Raw genomic sequence first — 21,056 nt, forward strand, 5'->3', positions numbered from 1 at the left:
GCCGCAGCCCTTAGGCTTAGGGAGCCCCAGACCTGGGGCGCCCCAGCCTTTAGCCTTAGGGAGCCCCAGGCCTGGGGCGCCCAGCCCTTATTCTTAGTTAGCCCCAGTCCTGGGGTACCCCAGCCCTTATTCTTAGTTAGCCTCAGGCCTAGGGCGCCCCACCCCTTAGGCTGTGGGAGCCCAAGGCCTGGGGCGCCCCAGCCCTTAAGCTTGGGAGCCCCAGGCCTGGGGCGCCCCAGCCCTTAGGCTTTGGGAGCCCAAGGCCTGGGGCTCCCCAGCCCTTAGGCTTTGGGAGTCCCGGCCTACGGCGCCCCAACCCTTAGGCTTTGGGAGCACCAGGACTGGGACACCCCAGCCCATAGGTTTTGGGAGCCCCAGGCCCGGGGGCGCGCCAGCCCTTAGGCTTAAGTAGCCCCAGACCTGGGGCGCCCCACCCCTTAGGCTTTGGAACCCCAGGCCTGGGGCCCCCCAGCCTTAAGGCTTAGGGAGCCCCAGGCCTGGGGCGCCCCAGCCCTTAGGCTTAGGGAGCCCCAGGCCTGGGGCGCCCCAGCCCTTAGGCTTTGTGAGCGCCAGGCTTGTGGCGCCGCAGCCCTTAGGATTTAGGAGCCCCAGGCCTGCGGCGCCCCAACCCTTAAGCTTTTGGAGCCCCAGGCCTGGGCCTCCCTAAGCCCTTAGGCTTAGGGAGGCCCAGGCCTGGGGCTCCCCAGCCATTAGGCTTTGGGAGCCCCAGGCAAGGGACGCCCAAGCCCATAGGTTTTGGGAGCGCCAGGCCTGGGGCGCCCCCGCCATTAGCCGTAGGGAGCCCCAGGCCTGGTGAGCCCCAACTCTTAGGCTTAGGGAGCCCCAGGCCAGGGTCGCCCCAGCCCTTAGGCTTATTGAGCCCCAGACCTGGGGCGCCCCAGCAAGTAAGCTAGGGAGCCCTAGGCCTGGGTCGCCCCAGCCCTTAGGTTTAGAAAGCCCCAGACCTGGGGCGACCCAGCAATTAGGCTTAGGGAGCCCCAGGCCTGGGGTGCCCCAGCCCATAGGATTAGGGATGCCCAGGCCTGGGGTGCCCCAGCCCTTAGGTTTTGGGAACCCCAGTCCTGGGGCGCCCCAGCCCTTAGGCTTAGGGAGCCCCAGGCCTGGGTCGCCCCTGCTCTGCGGCTTAGGTTGCCCCAGGCCAGGGGCGCCCCAGCCCTTACACTTTGGGAGCCCCAGGCCTGGGGCGCCCCAGCCCTTAGGCTTTGGGAGCCCCAGGCCCGGGTGCCCCCGCCCTTAGGCGTAGGGAGCCCCAGGCCTGGTGAGCCCCAGCTCTTAGATTTAGGGAGCACCTGGCCTGGGGCCCCACAGCACTTAGTCTTAGGGAGCCCCATGCCTGGGGCGCCCCAGCACTTAGGCTTAGGAAGCCCCAGGCCTGGCGCGCCTCAGCCCTTAGGCTTTGGGAGCCCCAGGCATGAGGCGCCTCAGCCCTTAGGCTTTCGGAGACCCAGGCCTGGGGCACCCCAGCCCTTAGGATTTGGGAGCCCCAGGCCAGGGGCGCCCCAGCCCTTAGGCTTAGGCAGCCCCAGGCCCGTCGCCCCAGCCTTTAGGCTTTGGGAGCCCCAAGCCTGGGGCGCCCCAGCCCTTAGGCTTAGGGAGCCCCAGGACTGAGGCGCCCCGGCCTTTAGGCTTTGGGAGCTCCAGGCCTGGGGCGCCCCAGCACTTAGGCTTAGGGATCCCGAGGCCTCAGGCGCCCCAGCCCTTAGGCTTAGGGAGCCCCAGGCCTTGGGCGCCCAAGCCCTTAGGCTTTGGGAGCCCCAGTCCTGGGACACCCCAGCCCTTGGGCTTTGGGAACCCCAGGGCTGTGGCGACCCAGCCCTTAGTCTTTGGGATCTCCTGGCCTGGGGCGCCCCAGCCCTTAGACTGTGGGAGCCCAAGGCCTGGGGCGCCCTAGCCCTTAAGCTTGGGAGCCCAAGGCCTGGGGCGCCCCAGCCCTTAGGCTTTGGGAGCCCAAGGCCTGGGGCTCCCCAGCCCTTAGGCTTTGGGAGTCCCGGCCTACGGCGCCCCAGCCCTTAGGCTTTGGAAGCACCAGGACTGGGACACCCCAGCCCATAGGTTTTGGGAGCCCCAGGCCCGGGGGCGCGCCAGCCCTTAGGCTTAAGTAGCCCCAGGCCTCGGGCGCCCAGCCCTTAGGCTTAGGGACCCCAGGCCTGGGGCACCCCAGCCCTTAGGCTTTGTGAGCGCCAGGCCTGTGGCGCCGCAGCCCTTAGGATTTAGGAGCCCCAGGCCTGCGGCGCCCCAACCCTTATGCTTTTGGAGCCCCAGGCCGGGGCTCCCCAGCCCTTAGGCTTAGGGAGCCCCAGGTCTGGGGCTCCCCAGCCCTTAGGCTTAGGGAGCCCCAGGCCTGGGGCTCCCCAGCCATTAGGCTTTGGGAGTCCCAGGCAAGGGACGCCCAAGCCCATAGGTTTTGGGAGCGCCAGGCCTGGGGCGCCCCCGCCATTAGCCGTAGGGAGCCCCAGGCCTGGTGAGCCCCAACTCTTAGGCTTAGGGAGCCCCCGGCCAGGGTCGCCCCAGCCCTTAGGCTTATTGAGCCCCAGCCCTGGGGCGCCCCAGCAACTAAGCTAGAGGGAGCCCTAGGCCTGGGTCGCCCCAGCCCTTAGGTTTAGAAAGCCCCAGACCTGGGGCGACCCAGCAATTAGGCTTAGGGAGCCCCAGGCCTGGGGTGCCCCAGCCCATAGGATTAGGGATGCCCAGGCCTGGGGTGCCCCAGCCCTTAGGTTTTGGGAACCCCAGTCCTGGGGCGCCCCAGCCCTTAGGCTTAGGGAGCCCCAGGCCTGGGTCGCCCCTGCTCTGCGGCTTAGGTTGCCCCAGGCCAGGGGCGACCCAGCCCTTACACTTTGGGAGCCCCAGGCCTGGGGTGCCCCAGCCCTTAGGCTTTGGGAGCCCCAGGCCCGGGTGCCCCCGCCCTTAGGCGTAGGGAGCCCCAGGCCTGGTGAGCACCAGCTCTTAGATTTAGGGAGCACCTGGCCTGGGGCCCCACAGCACTTAGTCTTAGGGAGCCCCATGCCTGGGGCGCCCCAGCACTTAGGCTTAGGAAGCCCCAAGCCTGGCGCGCCTCAGCCCTTAGGCTTTGGGAGCCCCAGGCATGAGGCGCCTCAGCCCTTAGGCTTTCGGAGACCCAGGCCTGGGGCACCCCAGCCCTTAGGATTTGGGAGCCCCAGGCCAGGGGCGCCCCAGCCCTTAGGCTTAGGCAGCCCCAGGCCCGTCGCCCCAGCCTTTAGGCTTTGGGAGCCCCAAGCCTGGGGCGCCCCAGCCCTTAGGCTTAGGGAGCCCCAGGACTGAGGCGCCCCGGCCTTTAGGCTTTGGGAGCTCCAGGCCTGGGGCGCCCCAGCACTTAGGCTTAGGGATCCCGAGGCTTCAGGCGCCCCAGCCCTTAGGCTTAGGGAGCCCCAGGCCTGGGGCGCCCAAGCCCTTAGGCTTTGGGAGCCCCAGTCCTGGGACACCCCAGCCCTTGGGCTTTGGGAACCCCAGGGCTGTGGCGACCCAGCCCTTAGTCTTTGGGATCTCCTGGCCTGGGGCGCCCCAGCCCTTAGGCTGTGGGAGCCCAAGGCCTGGGGCGCCCCAGCCCTTAAGCTTGGGAGCCCAAGGCCTGGGGCGCCCCAGCCCTTAGGCTTTGGGAGCCCAAGGCCTGGGGCTCCCCAGCCCTTAGGCTTTGGGAGTCCCGGCCTACGGCGCCCCAGCCCTTAGGCTTTGGAAGCACCAGGACTGGGACACCCCAGCCCATAGGTTTTGGGAGCCCCAGGCCCGGGGGCGCGCCAGCCCTTAGGCTTAAGTAGCCCCAGGCCTCGGGCGCCCCAGCCCTTAGGCTTAGGGACCCCAGGCCTGGGGCACCCCAGCCCTTAGGCTTTGTGAGCGCCAGGCCTGTGGCGCCGCAGCCCTTAGGATTTAGGAACCCCAGGCCTGCGGCGCCCCAACCCTTATGCTTTTGGAGCCCCAGGCCGGGGCTCCCCAGCCCTTAGGCTTAGGGAGCCCCAGGTCTGGGGCTCCCCAGCCCTTAGGCTTAGGGAGCCCCAGGCCTGGGGCTCCCCAGCCATTAGGCTTTGGGAGTCCCAGGCAAGGGACGCCCAAGCCCATAGGTTTTGGGAGCGCCAGGCCTGGGGCGCCCCCGCCATTAGCCGTAGGGAGCCCCAGGCCTGGTGAGCCCCAACTCTTAGGCTTAGGGAGCCCCCGGCCAGGGTCGCCCCAGCCCTTAGGCTTATTGAGCCCCAGACCTGGGGCGCCCCAGCAACTAAGCTAGAGGGAGCCCTAGGCCTGGGTCGCCCCAGCCCTTAGGTTTAGAAAGCCCCAGACCTGGGGCGACCCAGCAATTAGGCTTAGGGAGCCCCAGGCCTGGGGTGCCCCAGCCCATAGGATTAGGGATGCCCAGGCCTGGGGTGCCCCAGCCCTTAGGTTTTGGGAACCACAGTCCTGGGGCGCCCCAGCCCTTAGGCTTAGGGAGCCCCAGGCCTGGGTCGCCCCTGCTCTGCGGCTTAGGTTGCCCCAGGCCAGGGGCGCCCCAGCCCTTACACTTTGGGAGCCCCAGGCCTGGGGTGCCCCAGCCCTTAGGCTTTGGGAGCCCCAGGCCCGGGTGCCCCCGCCCTTAGGCGTAGGGAGCCCCAGGCCTGGTGAGCCCCAGCTCTTAGATTTAGGGAGCACCTGGCCTGGGGCCCCACAGCACTTAGTCTTAGGGAGCCCCATGCCTGGGGCGCCCCAGCACTTAGGCTTAGGAAGCCCCAGGCCTGGCGCGCCTCAGCCCTTAGGCTTTGGGAGCCCCAGGCATGAGGCGCCTCAGCCCTTAGGCTTTCGGAGACCCAGGCTTGGGGCACCCCAGCCCTTAGGATTTGGGAGCCCCAGGCCAGGGGCGCCCCAGCCCTTAGGCTTAGGGAGCCCCAGGCCCGTCGCTCCAGCCTTTAGGCTTTGGGAGCCCCAAGCCTGGGGCGCCCCAGCCCTAAGGCTTAGGGAGCCCCAGGACTGAGGCGCCCCGGCCTTTAGGCTTTGGGAGCTCCAGGCCTGGGGCGCCCCAGCACTTAGGCTTAGGGATCCCGAGGCCTCAGGCGCCCCAGCCCTTAGGCTTAGGGAGCCCCAGGCCTGGGGCGCCCAAGCCCTTAAGCTTGGGAGCCCCAGGCCTGGGGCGCCCCGGCCTTTAGGCTTTGGGAGCTCCAGGCCTGGGGCGCCCCAGCACTTAGGCTTAGGGATCCCCAGGCCTCAGGCGCCCCAGCCCTTAGGCTTAGGGAGCCCCAGGCCTGGGGCGCCCAAACCCTTAGGCTTTGGGAGCCCCAGGCCTGGGACACCCCAGCCCTTAGGCTTTGGGAACCCCAGGGCTGTGGCGACCCAGCCCTTAGTCTTTGGGATCTCCTGGCCTGGGCCGCCCCAGCCCTTAAACTTAGGGAGCCCCATCCTGGGGCGCCCCAGCCTTTAGGATTAGGGTGCCCCAGGCCTGGGGCGCCGCAGCCCTTAGGCTTAGGGAGCCCCAGACCTGGGGCGCCCCAGACCTGGGTCGCCCCAGCCTTTAGCCATAGGGAGCCCTAGGCCTGGGGCGCCCATCCCTTAGGCTTAGTTAGCCCCAGTCCTGGGGTGCCCCAGCCCTTAGGCTTTGGGAGACCCAGGCCTAGGGCGCCCCAGCCCTTAGACTTAGGTAGCCTCAGGCCTGGGGCGCCCCAGCCCTAAGGCTTAGGGAGCCCCTGGCATGGGGCACCCCAGGTCTTAGGCTGTGGGAGCCCCAGGCCTGGGGCGCCCCAGCCCTTAGGCTTAGGGAGCCCCAGGCCTAGGGCGCCCCAGCCATTAGGCTTTGGGAGACCCAGGCTAGGGACGCCCAAGACCATAGGTTTTGGGAGCGCCAGGCCTGAGGCGCCGCCGCCATTAGGCTTAGGGAGCCCCAGGTCTGGGGCGCCCCAGCCCTTAGGCTTTGTGAGCCCCAGGCCTGGGACTCCTCATTCCTTGGGCTTTGGGAGCCCCAGGCCTCGGGCGCCCCAGCCCTTGGGCTTAGAGAGTCTCAGGCCTGGGGTGCCCAGCCCTTAGGCTTCGGGAGCCCCAGGCCTGGGGCGCCCCCGCCCTTACGCTTTGGGAGCCCCAGACTTGGGGCTCCCCTGCCCTTAGGCTTAGGGAGCCCCAGGCCAGGTGAGCCCCAGCTCTTTAACTAAGGGAGCCCCTGGCCTGGGGCGCCCCAACACTTAGGCTTAGGGAGCCCCAGGCCTGGGGTGCCCCAGCCCTTAGGATTTGGGAGCCCGAGGCCGTGGCGCCCAAGCCCTTAGGCTTTGGGAGCCCCCGACCTGGGTTGCTCCAGCCCTTAGGCATTGGGAGCCCAAGGACTGGGGCGCGCAAGCCCTTACGCTTTGGGAGCACCAGGAGTGGGATGCCCCAGCCCATAGGTTTTGGGAGCCCCAGCCCTGGGGCGCCCCAGCCCTTAGGCTTAAGTAGCCCCAGCCCTGGGGCGCCCCAGCCCTTAGGCTTTGGGAGCCCAAGGCCTGGGGCTCCCCAGCCCTTAGTCTTTGGGAGTCCCGGCCTACGGCGCCCCAGCCCTTAGGATTTGGGAGCACCAGGACTGGGACACCCCAGCCCATAGGTTTTGGGAGCCCCAGGCCCGGGGGCGCACCAGCCCTTAGGCTTAAGTAGCCCCAGACCTGGGGCACCCCAACCCTTAGGCTTTGGAACCCCAGGCCTGGGGCCCCCCAGCCTTAAGGCTTAGGGAGCCCCAGGCCTGGGGCGCCCCAGCCCTTAGGCTTAGGGAGCCCCAGGCCTGGGGCGCCCCAGCCCTTAGGCTTTGGGAGCGCCAGGCCTGTGGCGCCGCAGCCCTTAGGATTTAGGAGCCCCAGGCCTGCGGCGCCCCAACCCTTAAGCTTTTGGAGCCCCAGGCCTGGGGCTCCCCAGCCCTTAGGCTTAGGGAGCCCCAGGCCTGGGGCTCCCCAGCCATTAGGCTTTGGAAGCCCCAGGCAAGGGACGCCCAAGCCCATAGGTTTTGGGAGCGCCAGGCCTGTGGCGCCCCCGCCATTAGCCGTAGGGAGCCCCAGGCCTGGTGAGCCCTTACTCTTAGGCTTAGGGAGCCCCAGGCCAGGGTCGCCCCAGCCCTTAGGCTTATTGAGCCCCAGACCTGGGGCGCCCCAGCAAGTAAGCTAGGGAGCCCTGGCCTGGGTCGCCCCAGCCCTTAGGTTTAGAAAGCCCCAGACCTGGGGCGACCCAGCAATTAGGCTTAGGGAGCCCCAGGCCTGGGGTGCCCCAGCCCATAGGATTAGGTATGCCCAGGCCTGGGGTGCCCCAGCCCTTAGGTTTTGGGAACCCCAGTCCTGGGGCACCCCAGCCCTTAGGATTTGGGAGCCCCAGACCAGGGGCGCCCCAGCCCTTAGGCTTAGGGAGCCCCAGGCCCATCGCCCCAGACTTTAAGTTTTGGGAGCCCCAAGCCTGGGGCGCCCCAGCCCTTAGGCTTAGGGAGCCCCAGGGCTGAGGCGCCCCGGCCTTTAGGCTTTGGGAGCTCCAGGCCTGGGGCGCCCCAGCACTTAGGCTTAGGGATCCCGAGGCCTCAGGCGCCCCAGCCCTTAGGCTTAGGGAGCCCCAAGCCTGGGGTGCCCAAGCCCTTAGGCTTTGGGAGCCCCAGGCCTGGGACGCCCCAGCCCTTAGGCTTTGGGAACCCCAGGGCTGGGGCGACCCAGCCCTTAGTCTTTGTGATCTCCTGGCCTGGGCCGCCCCAGCCCTTAAACTTAGGGAGCCCCATCCTGGGGCGCCCCAGCCCTTAGGATTAGGGTGCCCCACGCCTGGGGCACCGCAGCCCTTAGGCTTAGGTAGCCTCAGGCCTGAGCGCCCCAGCCCTAAGGCTTAGGGAGCCCCTGGCATGGGGCACCCCAGCCATTAGGCTTTGGGAGCCCCAGGCCAGGGACGCCCAAGCCCATAGGTTTTGGGAGCGCCAGTCCTGAGGCGCCGCCGCCATTAGGCTTAGGGAGCCCCAGGTCTGGGGCGCCCCAGCCCTTAGGCTTTGTGAGCCCCAGGCCTGGGACTCCTCATTCCTTGGGCTTTGGGAGCCCCAGGCCTCGGGCGCTCCAGCCCGTGGGCTTAGAGAATCCCAGGCCTGGGGTGCCCAGCCCTTAGGCTTCGGGAGCCGCAGGCCTGGGGCGCCCCCACCCTTACGCTTTGGGAGCCCCAGACTTGGGGCTCCCCTGCCCTTAGGCTTAGGGAGCCCCAGGCCAGGTGAGCCCCAGCTCTTTAACTAAGGGAGTCCCTGGCCTGGGGCGCCCCAACACTTAGGCTTAGGGAGCCCCACCCTGGGGCGCCCCAGCCCTTCGGCTTAGGGAGCCCCAGGCCTGGGGTGCCCCAGCCCTTAGGATTTGGGAGCCCGAGGCCGTGGCGCCCAAGCCCTTAGGCTTTGGGAGCCCCAGACCTGGGTTGCTCCAGCCCTTAGGCATTGGGAGCCCAAGGACTGGGGCGCCCCAGCCCTTACGCTTTGGGAGCACCAGGAGTGGGATGCCCCAGCCCATAGGTTTTGGGAGCCCCAGCCCTAGGGCGCCCCAGCCCTTAGGCTTAAGTAGCCCCAGCCCTGGGGCGCCCCAGCCCTTAGGCTTTGGAACCCCAGGCCTGGGGCGCCCCAGCCTTAAGGCTTAGGGATCCCCAGGCCTGGGGCGCCCCAGCCCTTAGGCTTTGGGAGCGCCAGGCCTGTGGCGCACCAGCCCTTAGGATTTGGGAGCCCCAGGCCTGCGATGCCACAACCCTTAAGCTTTTGGAGCCCCAGGCATGGGCGCCCAAGCCCTTAGTTTTAGGGAGCCCCAGGCATGGGGCGGCCCAGCCATTAGGCTTTGGGAGCCCCAGGCCAGGGACACCAAGCCCATAGGTTTTGGGAGCGCCAGGCCTGGGGCGCCCCCGCCATTAGGCGTAGGGAGCCCCAAGCCTGGTCAGCCCCAGCTCTTAGACTTAGGGAGCCCCAGGCCAGGGTCGCCCCAGCCCTTAGGCTTATTGAGCCGCAGACCTGGGGCGCCCCAGCAATTAGGCTTAGGGAGCCCCAGGCCTGGGTTGCCCCAGCCATTAGGCTTAGAAAGCCCCAGACCTGGGGCGCCCCAGCAATTAGGCTTAGGGTGCCCCAGGTCTGGGGCGCCCCAGCCCTTAGGCTTTGGGAACCCCAGTCTTGGGGCGCCCCAGCTCTTAGGCTTGGGGAACCCCAGGCCTGTGGCGCTCCAGCCCTTAGGCTTAGGGAGCCCCAGGCCTGGGTCGCCCCAGCCCTTAGGCTTTGGGAGCTCCAAGCCTGGGGCTCCCCAGTCCTTAGGCTTAGGGAGCCCCAGGCCTGAGGCGCCCCAGCCTTTAGTCTTTGGGAGTCCCAGACCTGGGGCGCCCCAGCCCTTAGGCTTTGGGTGCCCCAGGCCTGGGGTGCCGCAGCCCTTAGGCTTTGGGAGCCCCAGGCTTAGGGCGCCCCAGCCCTTAGGCTTAGGGAGCCTCAGGCCAGGGGCAGCCCAGCCTTAAGGCTTAGGGAGCCCCAGGCCTGGGGCACCCCAGCCCTTAGGCTTAGGGAGCCCCAGGCCTGGGGCGCCCCAGCCTTTAGGCTTTGGGAGCCCCAGGCCTGGGGCGCCGCAGCTCTTAGGCTTAGTGAGCCCCAGCCCTTAGGCTTAGGGTGCCCCAGGCCTGGGACGCCTCAGCCCTTGGGCTTTGGGAGCCCCAGGCCTGGGGCGCCCCAGCCCTTAGGCTTTGGGAGCCCCAGGCCTGGCGCGCCCCAGCCCTTAGGCTTACAGAGCCCCAGACCTGGTGCGCCCCAGCATTTAGGCTTAGGGAGCCCCAGGCCTGGGGCGCCCCAGGCCTTAGGCTTAGAGAGCCCCAGACATGCGGCGCCCCAGCAATTAGGCTTAGGCAGCCCCAGGCCTGGGGCGCCCCAGCCATTAGACTTAGGGAGCCCCAGGCCTGAGGCGCCCCAGCCCTTGGGCTTAGAGAGTCCCTGACCTGGGGTGCCCCAGCCCTTAGGCTTTGGGAGCCCCAGGCCTGGGGCGCCCCCGCCCTTATGCTTTGGGAGCCCCAGACTTGGGGCTCCCCTGCCCTTAGGCTTAGGGAGCCCCAGGCCAGGTGAGCCCCAGCTCTTTAACTTAGGGAGCCCCTGGCCTGGGGTGCCCCAACACTTAGGCTTAGGGAGCCCCAGGCCTGGGGTGCCCCAGCGCTTAGGCTTAGGGAGCCCCACCCTGGGGCGCCCCAGCCCTTAGGCTTTGGGAGTCCCAGCCCTGGGGCGCCCCAGCCCTTAGGCTTTGGGAGCTCGAGGCTGTGGCGCCCAAGCCCTTAGGCTTTGGGAGCCCCAGGCCTGGGGCGCCCCAGCCCTTAGGAGTTGGGAGCCCAAGACCTGGGGCGCCCCAGCCCTTAGGCTTAAGTAGCCCCAGACATGGGGCGCCCCAGCCCTTAGGCTTTGGAACCCCAGGCCTAGGGCGCCCCAGCCTTAAGGATTAGGGAGCCCCAGGCCTGGGACGCCCCAGCCCTTAGGCATAGTGAGCCTCAGGCCTGGGCGCCGCAGCCTTTAGGCTTTGGGAGCCCCAGGCCTGGGACGCCCCAGCCCTTAGGCTTAGGGAGCCCCAGGCCTGGGACGCCCCAGCCCTTAGGCTTAGGGAGCCCCAGGCCTTGGGCGCCGCAGCCTTTAGGGTTTGGGAGCCCCAGGCCTGGGGCGCCGCAGCCCTTAGGCTTAGGGAGTCCCAGACCTGGGGTGCCCCAGCCCTGCGTCGCCTCAGCCCTTAGCCTTAGGGAGCCCCAGGCCTGAGGCGCCCAGCCCTTAGGCTTAGTTAGCCACAGTCCTGGGGCGCCCCAGCCCTTAGGCTTTGGGAGCCCCAGGTCTAGGGCGCCCCAGCCCTTAGGTTTATGGAGCCTCAGGCACAAGAGTAGGTACCCTCCCCAGGGTGCTCGGGGACCTCGTTGGCCGCGGCTCTGAGCCTGAGTGGAGGACAGGTGCAATTGCCCCCTGCAGTTTCGCGCCAAGCCGCTGCTGTCCGCCCGGTTCTGGGCTCAGCGGGGCGGAGGATGAGCACCATTGTCCCCTGCGCTCTCGCGCCAAGCCGCCGCTATCTGTGCGGTTTTGAGCTCTGAGCTGTGGTGGAGGATGGGCACCATTGTCCCCTGCAGTTTCACGCTGCTGTTTGCGTGGCTGTCTGAGGGGCCTTCCTGCGCCTGCTCACAGCCCGGGCAGATCAAACATTCCATCTGCAGCGGAGCCTGGGACTCGACTTTGTAGTCCCTGCGGAGCCGTCGGTGAGCTCCAGCCGACTCTCACCACCTGGGGGCCCTGTGGGGTACCCAGTGCCAGACCTAAACCTGCCGCAGCCCTCCCCAGCCACCACAGGAGATGGGCACGGTGGCCTGTGCCTCCACACAGTACCCTTAGCTGCCCTAGCACTTCCCAGCTAGAACACGAGGACCGCCAGTGGGGAGCGGCCGGACCTGGGAGGTCTTGCTGAGCTGAAGAGCATTCCCAACAACACATAGATCAGCACCACATCTTGGGACAATACGAACTCAGCCACTTCTGCGCTCTATTAGGCATCACCAGCGCTTAGAGGGAAAGGGGGAAATTTTCAGACATACACATCCACACATCCTCCATCTAGCATAGGTTTTTGTGTGTGTGCGTGTGTTTTTTCCTTTGTTGTGTTTATGGTTTTTTTTATTCCTTCTTCCCTTTCTTTTACTTTCTGTGCACAGACCTCCACTACCTTTACATGTTGTTGATTTTATCTCTTTAATATCCTCTTTAACCTCTTCTCTGCACACTTCACTGCCAATCTCAGGCCATACTTTCATAAAGGGGTGTTGATATAGTTAAGGTTCATTGTGCTAACCTGGCCAATAAACACATGTAGGATTAATTGAAGGGTGGATAGCTAAATGGGTCGGTGAGCCTAACCCTTTTCAGGTCTCTGGTCTATTGTTCTCTGATGGTCGGACCAGTGTGCGACTGCTTTACTTGAGATGACTCTCTTCCTGAGAGACATTCCTAAGTAGAAGCCACATGGACTTACCCTGATGCAGCCCTGGGTGCTGGAGAAGCTGCAATGGAGACCTCTGCCAACGCTGAGATGCTTACACCGCCACTGGATTCAAAGACTTTTTACCTCCTGGCCTTTTATCCTCTTGCATTTGGCGTCATTGTGTGTTCTGTGAGTTTGAGGACAACTTTGTAGATCAGTGTCGGACATATGGGCTAAGTCAGACTTATGGGTTTGGACTGGACTGGGTTGGATGCTTTCTGAATGCATACTTACCATATAAATAAAACTCTCTTACACATATGAGTTTCTGTGGGTTTGTTTCTCTAGTTTACCCAGACTGACACAGGTGTGTTAAGAAGAATTCTGAAGGCCTCATCTGTGCTACAATAAATTAGCAGTGACTGTCATGGGTGTAAAAGTGAGAAATAGCACTAAATCTGTGTGTTAGTGTGGGTACTTTAGAGAAACAGATCCACAGAAACTCATGTGTAAGAGAGTTTTATTTAAAGGTTGAGTGCATATTAAGAAAACATCCCAACCCAGTGATGCCCAATCCCACAAGTCCAACATTAACCCATATGTCCAACACCAATCCACAAAGTCCTCCTCCATCTCACAAAACACACACTATGATGCCAACTGCAGGGGGAAAGCAAAATTAGTGAACGTGTAAACATCTCAGCACTGACAGGGGTCTCCACATGGCTGCTCCAGCACCCAGGGCTGCATCAGGGTTATGTCTATGCAGATTCTCCTTGGGGGTGTCTTGCAGGAAGTGGGCTTTGCCAGCTGAAGCAGGGAACTGGCTAAGGCAGCTGAATCCTGGTCCGATCATTACAAAACAAGAGACCTGAGAACACAAGGCGCGGCTCTCCGAGCCATTTATCCCTCCGCCCTTCAATTAACCCCACATGTGTTTATTGGCCAGCTTGGCACAATGAACTAACTACCTCAGCCTGCATGCTACATTCCTGAATTAAAGTATAGACTGGGAATTGTCAGCAGACAATACCTTAGCATCTCATTAAAACATGTTAAAATTGGAGTGTTGTAAGCTGAAAGTGTTCAGTAGATAACTGGGCAGAAGAACTCAGAAGATAACTCAGTACGGAAGTTTTTCTACAATGACCCAGATAGTAAATACTTCAGATACACTGTAAGCAGTAAAGTCTCTGTCCTACATACTCAACTTTGCTATTGTAATATTTTGTTGACAATCATTGAATGAATGAGTATGGTTGTGTGCCAATAAAACTATTTAAATAGAACATATGACAACCTAGATCTGACATGTGAGCTATAGTGTGCTGACCATTGATTTTACATACACACACCAAGTCAGGGGATGTACTATAGTATAATTGGCATGAGAGAATACTTGCATTTGAGTCCCTGCTTGGTACCCATTAACTTTGCAAACTTTCGTCTTAAAGATACCAGTATCTCAGTATCTAAAGTCACTGAAACTTTCTTGACGCAATTTGCTTCTCCGTAAAATGGAGAATTAAGGTAAACTTTGCTGTACATGGTTGTCAACCGCTTGTACGTTGTCTTTGGTAAATTGTCTGTTCATGCCTTGTGCCCATTTTTTTTGTTTTTTTATTGTATTTTTCTCATTAAGATATAGTTTTCTATAGATTTTAGAGATTAGCCCTTTATCTGATTATTACTGGTTTTTAATTTTTCTAATCTGTGAGTTCTCTGTTGATTCTATTGATGAAATTTTTTGTTGTGCATAAAATGCTGATCTGGTTTTCAACATTTTCTGCACATGTTTTATATTGGGGTTATAGTTTGTCATTGTGGGTAGCTCTCTTTAATTTTTGTTATGTTTTCTGTATATGTAATTGAAACCAAAGATTGACGAACCCCGACTTGCTCGGTGAATGCTGAGAAGATGTGGAAGTGCAGGTTGGGAAGACTTGGATCTGCAGTGAAGTGGCTTCTAGAATCTGGATAGACCTTGCAGAGCTTGGGTTGTGGCAGTTTCTCTAGAGCAGTGGTTCTCAACCTTCCTATTGCCGTGACTCTTTAATACAGTTCCTCATGTTGTGGTGACCACCCCCAACCATAATATTATCATTGCTACTTCATAACTGTAATTTTGCTAGTTATGAATTGGGCAACCCCTCTGAAAGGGCTGATTAACCCCCAAAGGGGTTGCAACCCACAGGTTGAGAACCACTGTCCTAGAGTATCAGAACAGACCATCTCCAAGTGGTTGAAAAATCAAAAGGACATTATGAGGTGAGACGGCTCAGTAGTGGGTGAGCCCTAGGATCCAAGACTCAAAGTACTAACACCTGCATATTCAGGGACTATGCCCAAATAACAATTGAGCTCAACATCTACAGGTCTCTCAGTAGGAGATGGTTTTGATGAATGCTCTAATTGGTTGCTTCTCTCTTCTCAATGCACTGGTTTGATCAACAATTACCAGGACACCCCTGGCAAATTGGGAACCAGCCTCAAGAGCAGGATTTTGGCTGAATCCAAAATTAATTGTTTGTATACTACGGCCCCTGTTGAGGCTAGGATGGTGCGGAATTGCCTGCCTACCAAGGTTTCACAGCAGGTGTGCGAGGAAAAAAATCAATGAGGATAAATCTGTGTTCAGAGTCACAAATATAAACAAATTAATAATAACACTATGTCTCGAAAGCAATAGTCCATTTCCACACACTTGTGGAAAAAGGAGAACACAGCACAAATAATTACACCACACGGATGTGTACTGGGAAGAGCTCCTGGAAGAGGAGAGGTCCACTAATCCTCCCAAGATAGAGATTACAGCAATGGTCCCCAGTTACTTTAGGCAACGGGAAGAAAAATTAGATAGACATAGTGAAGAGACACATACCATAATTCAAGAACTCAGATGTGCCTTGAGAGACTGTGCTGACAAAATGAATGAAAAATAGAAATAATACAATTTCAAACAGAAATACAAAAGGCAAACAGCAGAATACTAGAACTCAACACCATTGTGAAAGAATGAAAAAAATAATAAAAATATTGGAATAAAGAATTGGTGATCTTGAAGATGAATCTCTCCAGAACAAAACACAAGAAGAACAGGTTAGAAAAACAATAAAAAATACTGATGATAACCTAACAATACTATGGGACATAAACAAACGGAACAACATGTGCCCGATAAATGTCCCAGAACAGAAAGAAGAAATAACAACTACTGAGAAAATGGTTGATGAAATATTAAGAAATAACCTTCCTATCATCATGTTAGAACATAAAATAATTATGCAGGAAGTCCACAGAGCACCAAACAAAATTGATCCTAAAAGGAAATCTCCTCAACATATAATAATCAAACTTTCTAATATTACTGATATGGAAACAATGCTGAAAGCTGCATGGCAATAAAATAACAATTACCTACAAAGGTCAAGAAATCAGGATAAGTTCAGATTTTTCTACCTAAACGATTCGGGCAAGGAGGTAATGGAATGATATTTTCTAAAGACTGAAAAGAAAAAAATCACCAACCAAGAATCCCATATCTGGCAAAATTATCCTACAATTATGAGGGAGAAATAAAAACATTTACAGAAAAGGAAAAACTAAAGGAATATATAAAAACAGGACCATATACACAAAAGAAACAGTAAAAGGAATTCTATGGCCATAAAAGGTATAACAGACACCAACTTAGAAATATTAGAAAATAAATTATTAGGAAGAGTACATTCTACTGAAGCAATACTCAAAGTAAAACGGAACTAAATAAATTAAAATAAATCACAGAACATATGGCATTTAAGGGCTTCCACAATACAAGACTTGCATACTATATCTAGTTTCATCGTTCTTATTTTGTGCACTAGCAATACTGAAATGCATATGCCATTTTTTCTTGCCTTTTTGGGTTTGCTTTTTCTGTCCCTTTTACCTGAAATACTCTTCCTTCTCTTTCTATGCTCTTTCTTTCTTTTTCAATGTGGCTAATAACTCTGATTCCTCGCTCAAGATTCCACCCAGTCCTTTATCTAGAGAGCTTGCCACCTTCTCCTTCAAATTAGATTTTGCGCAGCAACACTCTCATAATATACTCTGCACACATGCCTCTGTCATTGCATTTCCATAATGCCTTTTTTCCCCTATTATCCTGTGTTCTTAGAGGACACAATCTATTTCATTTATCTTTGTATACTTACTACCATGTATTTCATCCTCTATAATGCTAGTTATTGTTTGTCAAGAAAAATCTGATTGTGTCACTTCCCTGATTAATGATTTTTTTCCCTTGGCTTCCCACTGCCTTTAAGATAAAGTCCAAACACAGGTTTTCTTTTAAATCATTATACTGGAGTCTCATACATTTATCATAATCCATACATACATCTATTGTGTCAAGCACATTTGTACATTTGTTGCCAACATCATTCTCAAAACATTTGCTTTCTACTTGAGCCCTTGGTATCAGCTCCTCATTTTTTCCCTCCCCCCCATCCTTCATGAACCCTTGATAATTTATAATTATTATTTTTTCATGTCTTACACTGTCCGACATCTCCCTTCACTCACTTTTCTATTGTCTGTCCCCCAGAGAGGGGGTTATATGTAGATCCTTGTGATCAGTTCCCCCTTTCTAGCCCACCTTCCCTTCACCCTCATAGTATCGCCACTCGCACCACAGGTCCTGAGGGGTTCATCTGTCCTGGATTCCCTGTGTTTCCAGTTCCTATCTGTACCAGTATACATCCTCTGGAATAGCTGGATGTGTAAGGTAGAATTGGGATCATGATAGTGGGGTGGTGGGGGGGGAAGGAAGTATTTAAAAACTAGAGGAAAGTTGTATGTTTCATCGTTGCTACACTGAACCCTCACTGGCTCGTCTCCTCCCCGAGAACTTTCTGTAAGGGGATGTCCAGTTGCCTACAGATGGGCTTTGGGTCCCCACTCCACACTCTGCACTCCCCTCATTCACAATGATATGATTTTTTTGTTCTTTGCTGCCTAATACCTGATCCCTTCGACACCTCATGATCACACAGACTGGTGTGCTTCTTCCATGTGGACTTTGTTGCTTCTCAGTTACATGGCTGCTTGTTTACCTTCTAGCCTTTAAGACCCCAGATGCTATATCTTTTGATAGCCGGGCACCACCAGCTTTCTTCACCACATTTGCTTATGCACCATTTTGTCTTCAGTGATCATGTCAGGAAGGTGAGCATCATGGAATGCCAGTTTAATAGAACAAAGCGTTCTTGCATTGAGGGAGTACTTGAGTGGAAGCCCAATGTCCATCTGCTACCTTAATACTAAGCCTATAAATATATGCACATAGATCTATTTCCCCATCATCATATAAAAATATATTTACACGCCGTGTTGTCCTGCTGCTCCGCCGCTATGCCTTTAATGTCGCTCCTGCCTTTGCTGCTGCTGCTGCTGCTGCTGCTGCTGCTCCAGGGCCCCGCGGCAGCGCCTGCGTCCCGGCGGGGAGCGTTCCCTGAGGTGGCGGCTGCCTGCAAGGCCAGCACCCTGTGCCCAAAGGTGCCCGTCAATAACTGGGCCCCGCCACCTGTTAATGTCACCCTCTACTACGAGTCCCTGTGTGGTGGCTGCCGGGCATTCCTGATCCGAGAGCTCTTCCCCACGTGGTTGATGGTCCTGGACATCTTGAACGTCACGCTGGTGCCTTATGGGAACGCCCAGGAAAGGAATGTCAGCGGCAAGTGGGAGTTCCAGTGCCAGCACCGGGAGCGAGAGTGTTTCTTCAACAAGGTGGAGCCCTGCCTGCTGGACAAACTGGACAAGACCACAGCTCTTGTCACTATCGTCTGCTTAGAGGAAATGGATGACATGGAAGACAACCTGAAGCCGTGCCTGCAGATCTATGCCCCGGATGTGTCCTCAGACGCTGTCGTGGAGTGTGCAAAGGGGGACCGGGGCACACAGCTCATGCACACCAACGCCCAGCTGATGGATGCGCTGAAGCCTCCCCATAAATATGTGCCCTGGGCCGCCATCAATGGGACACCCATGGGTGAGCATGACAACCTGCTGAACCTTGTTTGCAAGTTATACCAGGGTGAGAAGCCGGATGTCTGCAATATTGGAGCCAAGTCCCTGCGGGAAGTCTGTTTCCAGAGACAGTAGTGAGAATCTGGCTGCCCCCCACCCCCAACACACACACACACACAGTGGTTTTCTGATTCCCAGCTCTCAGACCTGGATAACTCCTATGCCTCCTGAGAAGCCCTGTCTCAAAAATCCCACCTCAAGATCAAGAATCGCGTCCTTCTGAGAATGGTGCTAAACTGCAATGACTCAAATAAACTTCTGGCGGTTGTCCGTCATTTGACAAGTCAAAATATATTTACATAAATGCATGCCTGTATTTAGACTTCTATAAATGGACAGGTTTTTAAGGGTTTGGCCTTTATCTATTAAGTTTCCAGTCTCATCTCCTGCCACTGGTCCATATATACATTATGCCATAGCCATGATGAACTTTTGATAGCTCTTGACACAAGTTCCATTTTCTCAGTCTTCTAAGATCTCCTTTTCTCAGGCTTCTTCCCTGCATCTGCCTGGTTAACAATATTTCTTACCCATTAATAGTCAGCTCAAGCATGACAACCATCTAAATGTTTCGAAAAGGTTGCTTTTATCTCAGCACTTCCTAGAACCCTAGCTAGTTTCATTGCCTTTATTTATGTGCTTTCATTAGTACCTGGTGCCTGTTGCAATAATACTCGAGTATAAGCCGACCCGAATATCAGCCGAGGAACCTAATTTTACCACATAAACTGCATAAAATTGTGCTGAAAAACTCGGCTTATACAAGAGTACATAAGATAATCACATTACAGTCCTTTTATTTGTCTGTCTTTCCCACTTGATTATGAGTTTCTTGAAGCCAAGGATATAATATCAGTGATGTTATTTCTGTTTCTTTAGGGATTGACATATGGAACATATCCCTACCCCACCCTCCTACACATGCATTTTAAAAATAAATAAATGCTTTCTTGGCGTTATCATTGCTGACTTCTTTGCCTGGCATAGTCTGGTCAACCACTAAGTCACTATTGTCTCCTTAGCACCTAGCAGAATAGGTACTCACTAAATCTGAATGAGTGAAGAAATTAAAAAATGAGGTCAAGCTCAAATGCTCTTTCCCTGACCTCGTTCTTAGCAGCCCTAGGGTTAGCTGGCTGGTCTCCAACTCCAGCTCCTAGAGCATTTGTATTTCCTTCTCATAGAATACCTGTGAAAGTGAACTATTCCCATGTTTGTCTCTTTGCTAGGCTGTCCTTAAACAGGAATTTCATCTTATTCATCTTTATATCTCGAGCCCCTAGCACCGTATCAAGCATATAAGAAATGCGCAGAAAAATACAGAATGAATAAATAAGTCCTAGAAATGAATCCCTAGAAATATTTGAATGACTGCCATAAGACTGGGCAAAGTAGGTATGTGGCTGCGGAAGGAAGAAGAGCTCATAAGAGTAGTGGTGAAAGTCAAAGGGAGGAATACTTTTTAGCTCAGTGGAAGAAAGGATTTTGCTAATTTTCTTAATGAATTAGGATCAAATTGGAAGCACTGGGTAGAAGTGAGATCCCTGTAATAAAGAGGTGTTCAATCACCCCGTGGAGAATTCTTGGCAGTGATTTGGGGGAGGAAATTTCAATAGTAGAAAGGAAAGTGATGGTGATAAGTGATGCTCAGGGCTTCTTTATTAAACGGTTTCTCTCAGAACAGCCCTGGTTTGGAGAACTGCTTCTCCACAAACTAGACCATTATTAGTCACCCGGGGCACCTGGGGCTACTCACCATTTCTCCTTGAGGGCAGGAGTATGTTAACCATCCTCCTTAGCACTGTCATTACTAGCTAGTATATAGTAAAGCTCAGCAACGATTGGCTGAATTGTATATGATTATCCAGATATCAAAGACACTTCTCTTTCTACCTCGACAAATGCCTGTGGAATGAAGTTAATGAAAATTATATTTATGGAACAAAGTTTGACTCACGTCATTAATTATTATTCAATACTGAGTACATACTATAAGCAAGGCCACCTACTAGGTTTTGTGAGAAAGAAACAAGAGATTCTATCCCCCAGGGTTTCGTATTGTTGCACCAGAGAAAACCTATGGCCACAATAAGTATAGCACAAGGTAGAAAGTCCTTAGCACCGTGCGCGCAATGTACTAGCTACTTGCGGGAGGCTGAATACTGGCCTCCATGTCTTCATTTCCAGAGCCGGTGAATGTTACTTTATATGGCAAAAGGGGTTTTGCAAGTGTGCTTAAATTAAGGATCATGAGGTTTAGATATTATTTCAGATGACCTGGGTGAGACCTAATTGTAAAGTATCCTATAAGAGGGAGATTTGACACAGAGGAGAAGGTGGAAGCAAAGTCAGAGAAGATGCTCCATTGCTGGTTTTGCAATTGGAGAAAGGAGCAAGCCAAGGACTGCAAGGAACACAGCTTTTAAAACCTGGGAAAGACAAGAAAACAAATTCTCTAGTCTCTGAAGGTAGCACAGCCTTGTAGGCATCTTGATTTTAGCCCTGCCAGACACATTTTAAACTTCTAGCTTCCAGAATTGTAAGAGAATATATTTATGTTGTTTTAAGTTATTTATTATAGCAGCAATAGGAAATTAATATGACACTCAATAAATATTTTTGAAGAAATGGGATTTTTAAAAGTTCTATAAAAGAAGTAAAGATACGAGGTTCCCTACACAGTAGGCGAGAGCCTAAAAGCCTCAAAAATGTTCCCAGTCCATACAACTAGTTTTCCCCTTAATCAAGTCAGCTAGGGGATTATAGTGGACTTCATAGTTTGCCCAAGGGGAGTGAGCGCAGCCAGTGTAGGTGGTGCTGCTACGGCACAGAACTGTCTGAGTGGAAAATTCGCCAGCCAAACCTACTATATGGATCACAATGAGTGCACATTCTGTTGTACATGGGCTGACCGGATGGCAGCTAGCAACAGCAGCTTGCCAATAATATTCCTGAAAACTGTTAGCCTCCTGTTGCCACTTTGGAAATCTACTTAGTGTTAGTTCTAGGACTCTCAGTTGCCTGAATGCTGTGCCAGCGAATTTCTTTTTTTACTGAGTTGCAATACCTATTTGCTTTAAACTGTTT

The 21,056-nt window shown here is 56.0% G+C and overlaps 2 protein-coding genes across 3 annotated transcripts in view; one reads left to right on the top strand and one right to left on the bottom strand.

The window, feature by feature from the left end:
* The window catches only part of LOC142435977 (histone deacetylase 8-like), a 148,879-nt gene that overhangs the window by 71,761 nt on the left and 56,062 nt on the right, over positions 1-21,056 (bottom strand). The gene's annotated exons all lie outside the window — the stretch shown is intronic.
* Positions 17,304-18,228, top strand: LOC142435976 (gamma-interferon-inducible-lysosomal thiol reductase-like). Its single transcript, XM_075539981.1, has one exon. It carries the CDS (start codon positions 17,304-17,306, stop codon positions 18,042-18,044), a length of 741 nt encoding a protein of 246 aa, XP_075396096.1. The 3' UTR covers positions 18,045-18,228.

The sequence above is a fragment of the Tenrec ecaudatus genome, unplaced genomic scaffold (genome assembly GCF_050624435.1).
Source record: "Tenrec ecaudatus isolate mTenEca1 unplaced genomic scaffold, mTenEca1.hap1 Scaffold_115, whole genome shotgun sequence".
Taxonomy (NCBI): domain Eukaryota; kingdom Metazoa; phylum Chordata; class Mammalia; order Afrosoricida; family Tenrecidae; genus Tenrec; species Tenrec ecaudatus.

Bases quoted from the DNA above. Each gene is read 5' to 3' on its own strand.
- LOC142435976 (XM_075539981.1), top strand. From the start codon at position 17,304: ATGTCGCTCCTGCCTTTGCTGCTGCTGCTGCTGCTGCTGCTGCTGCTC.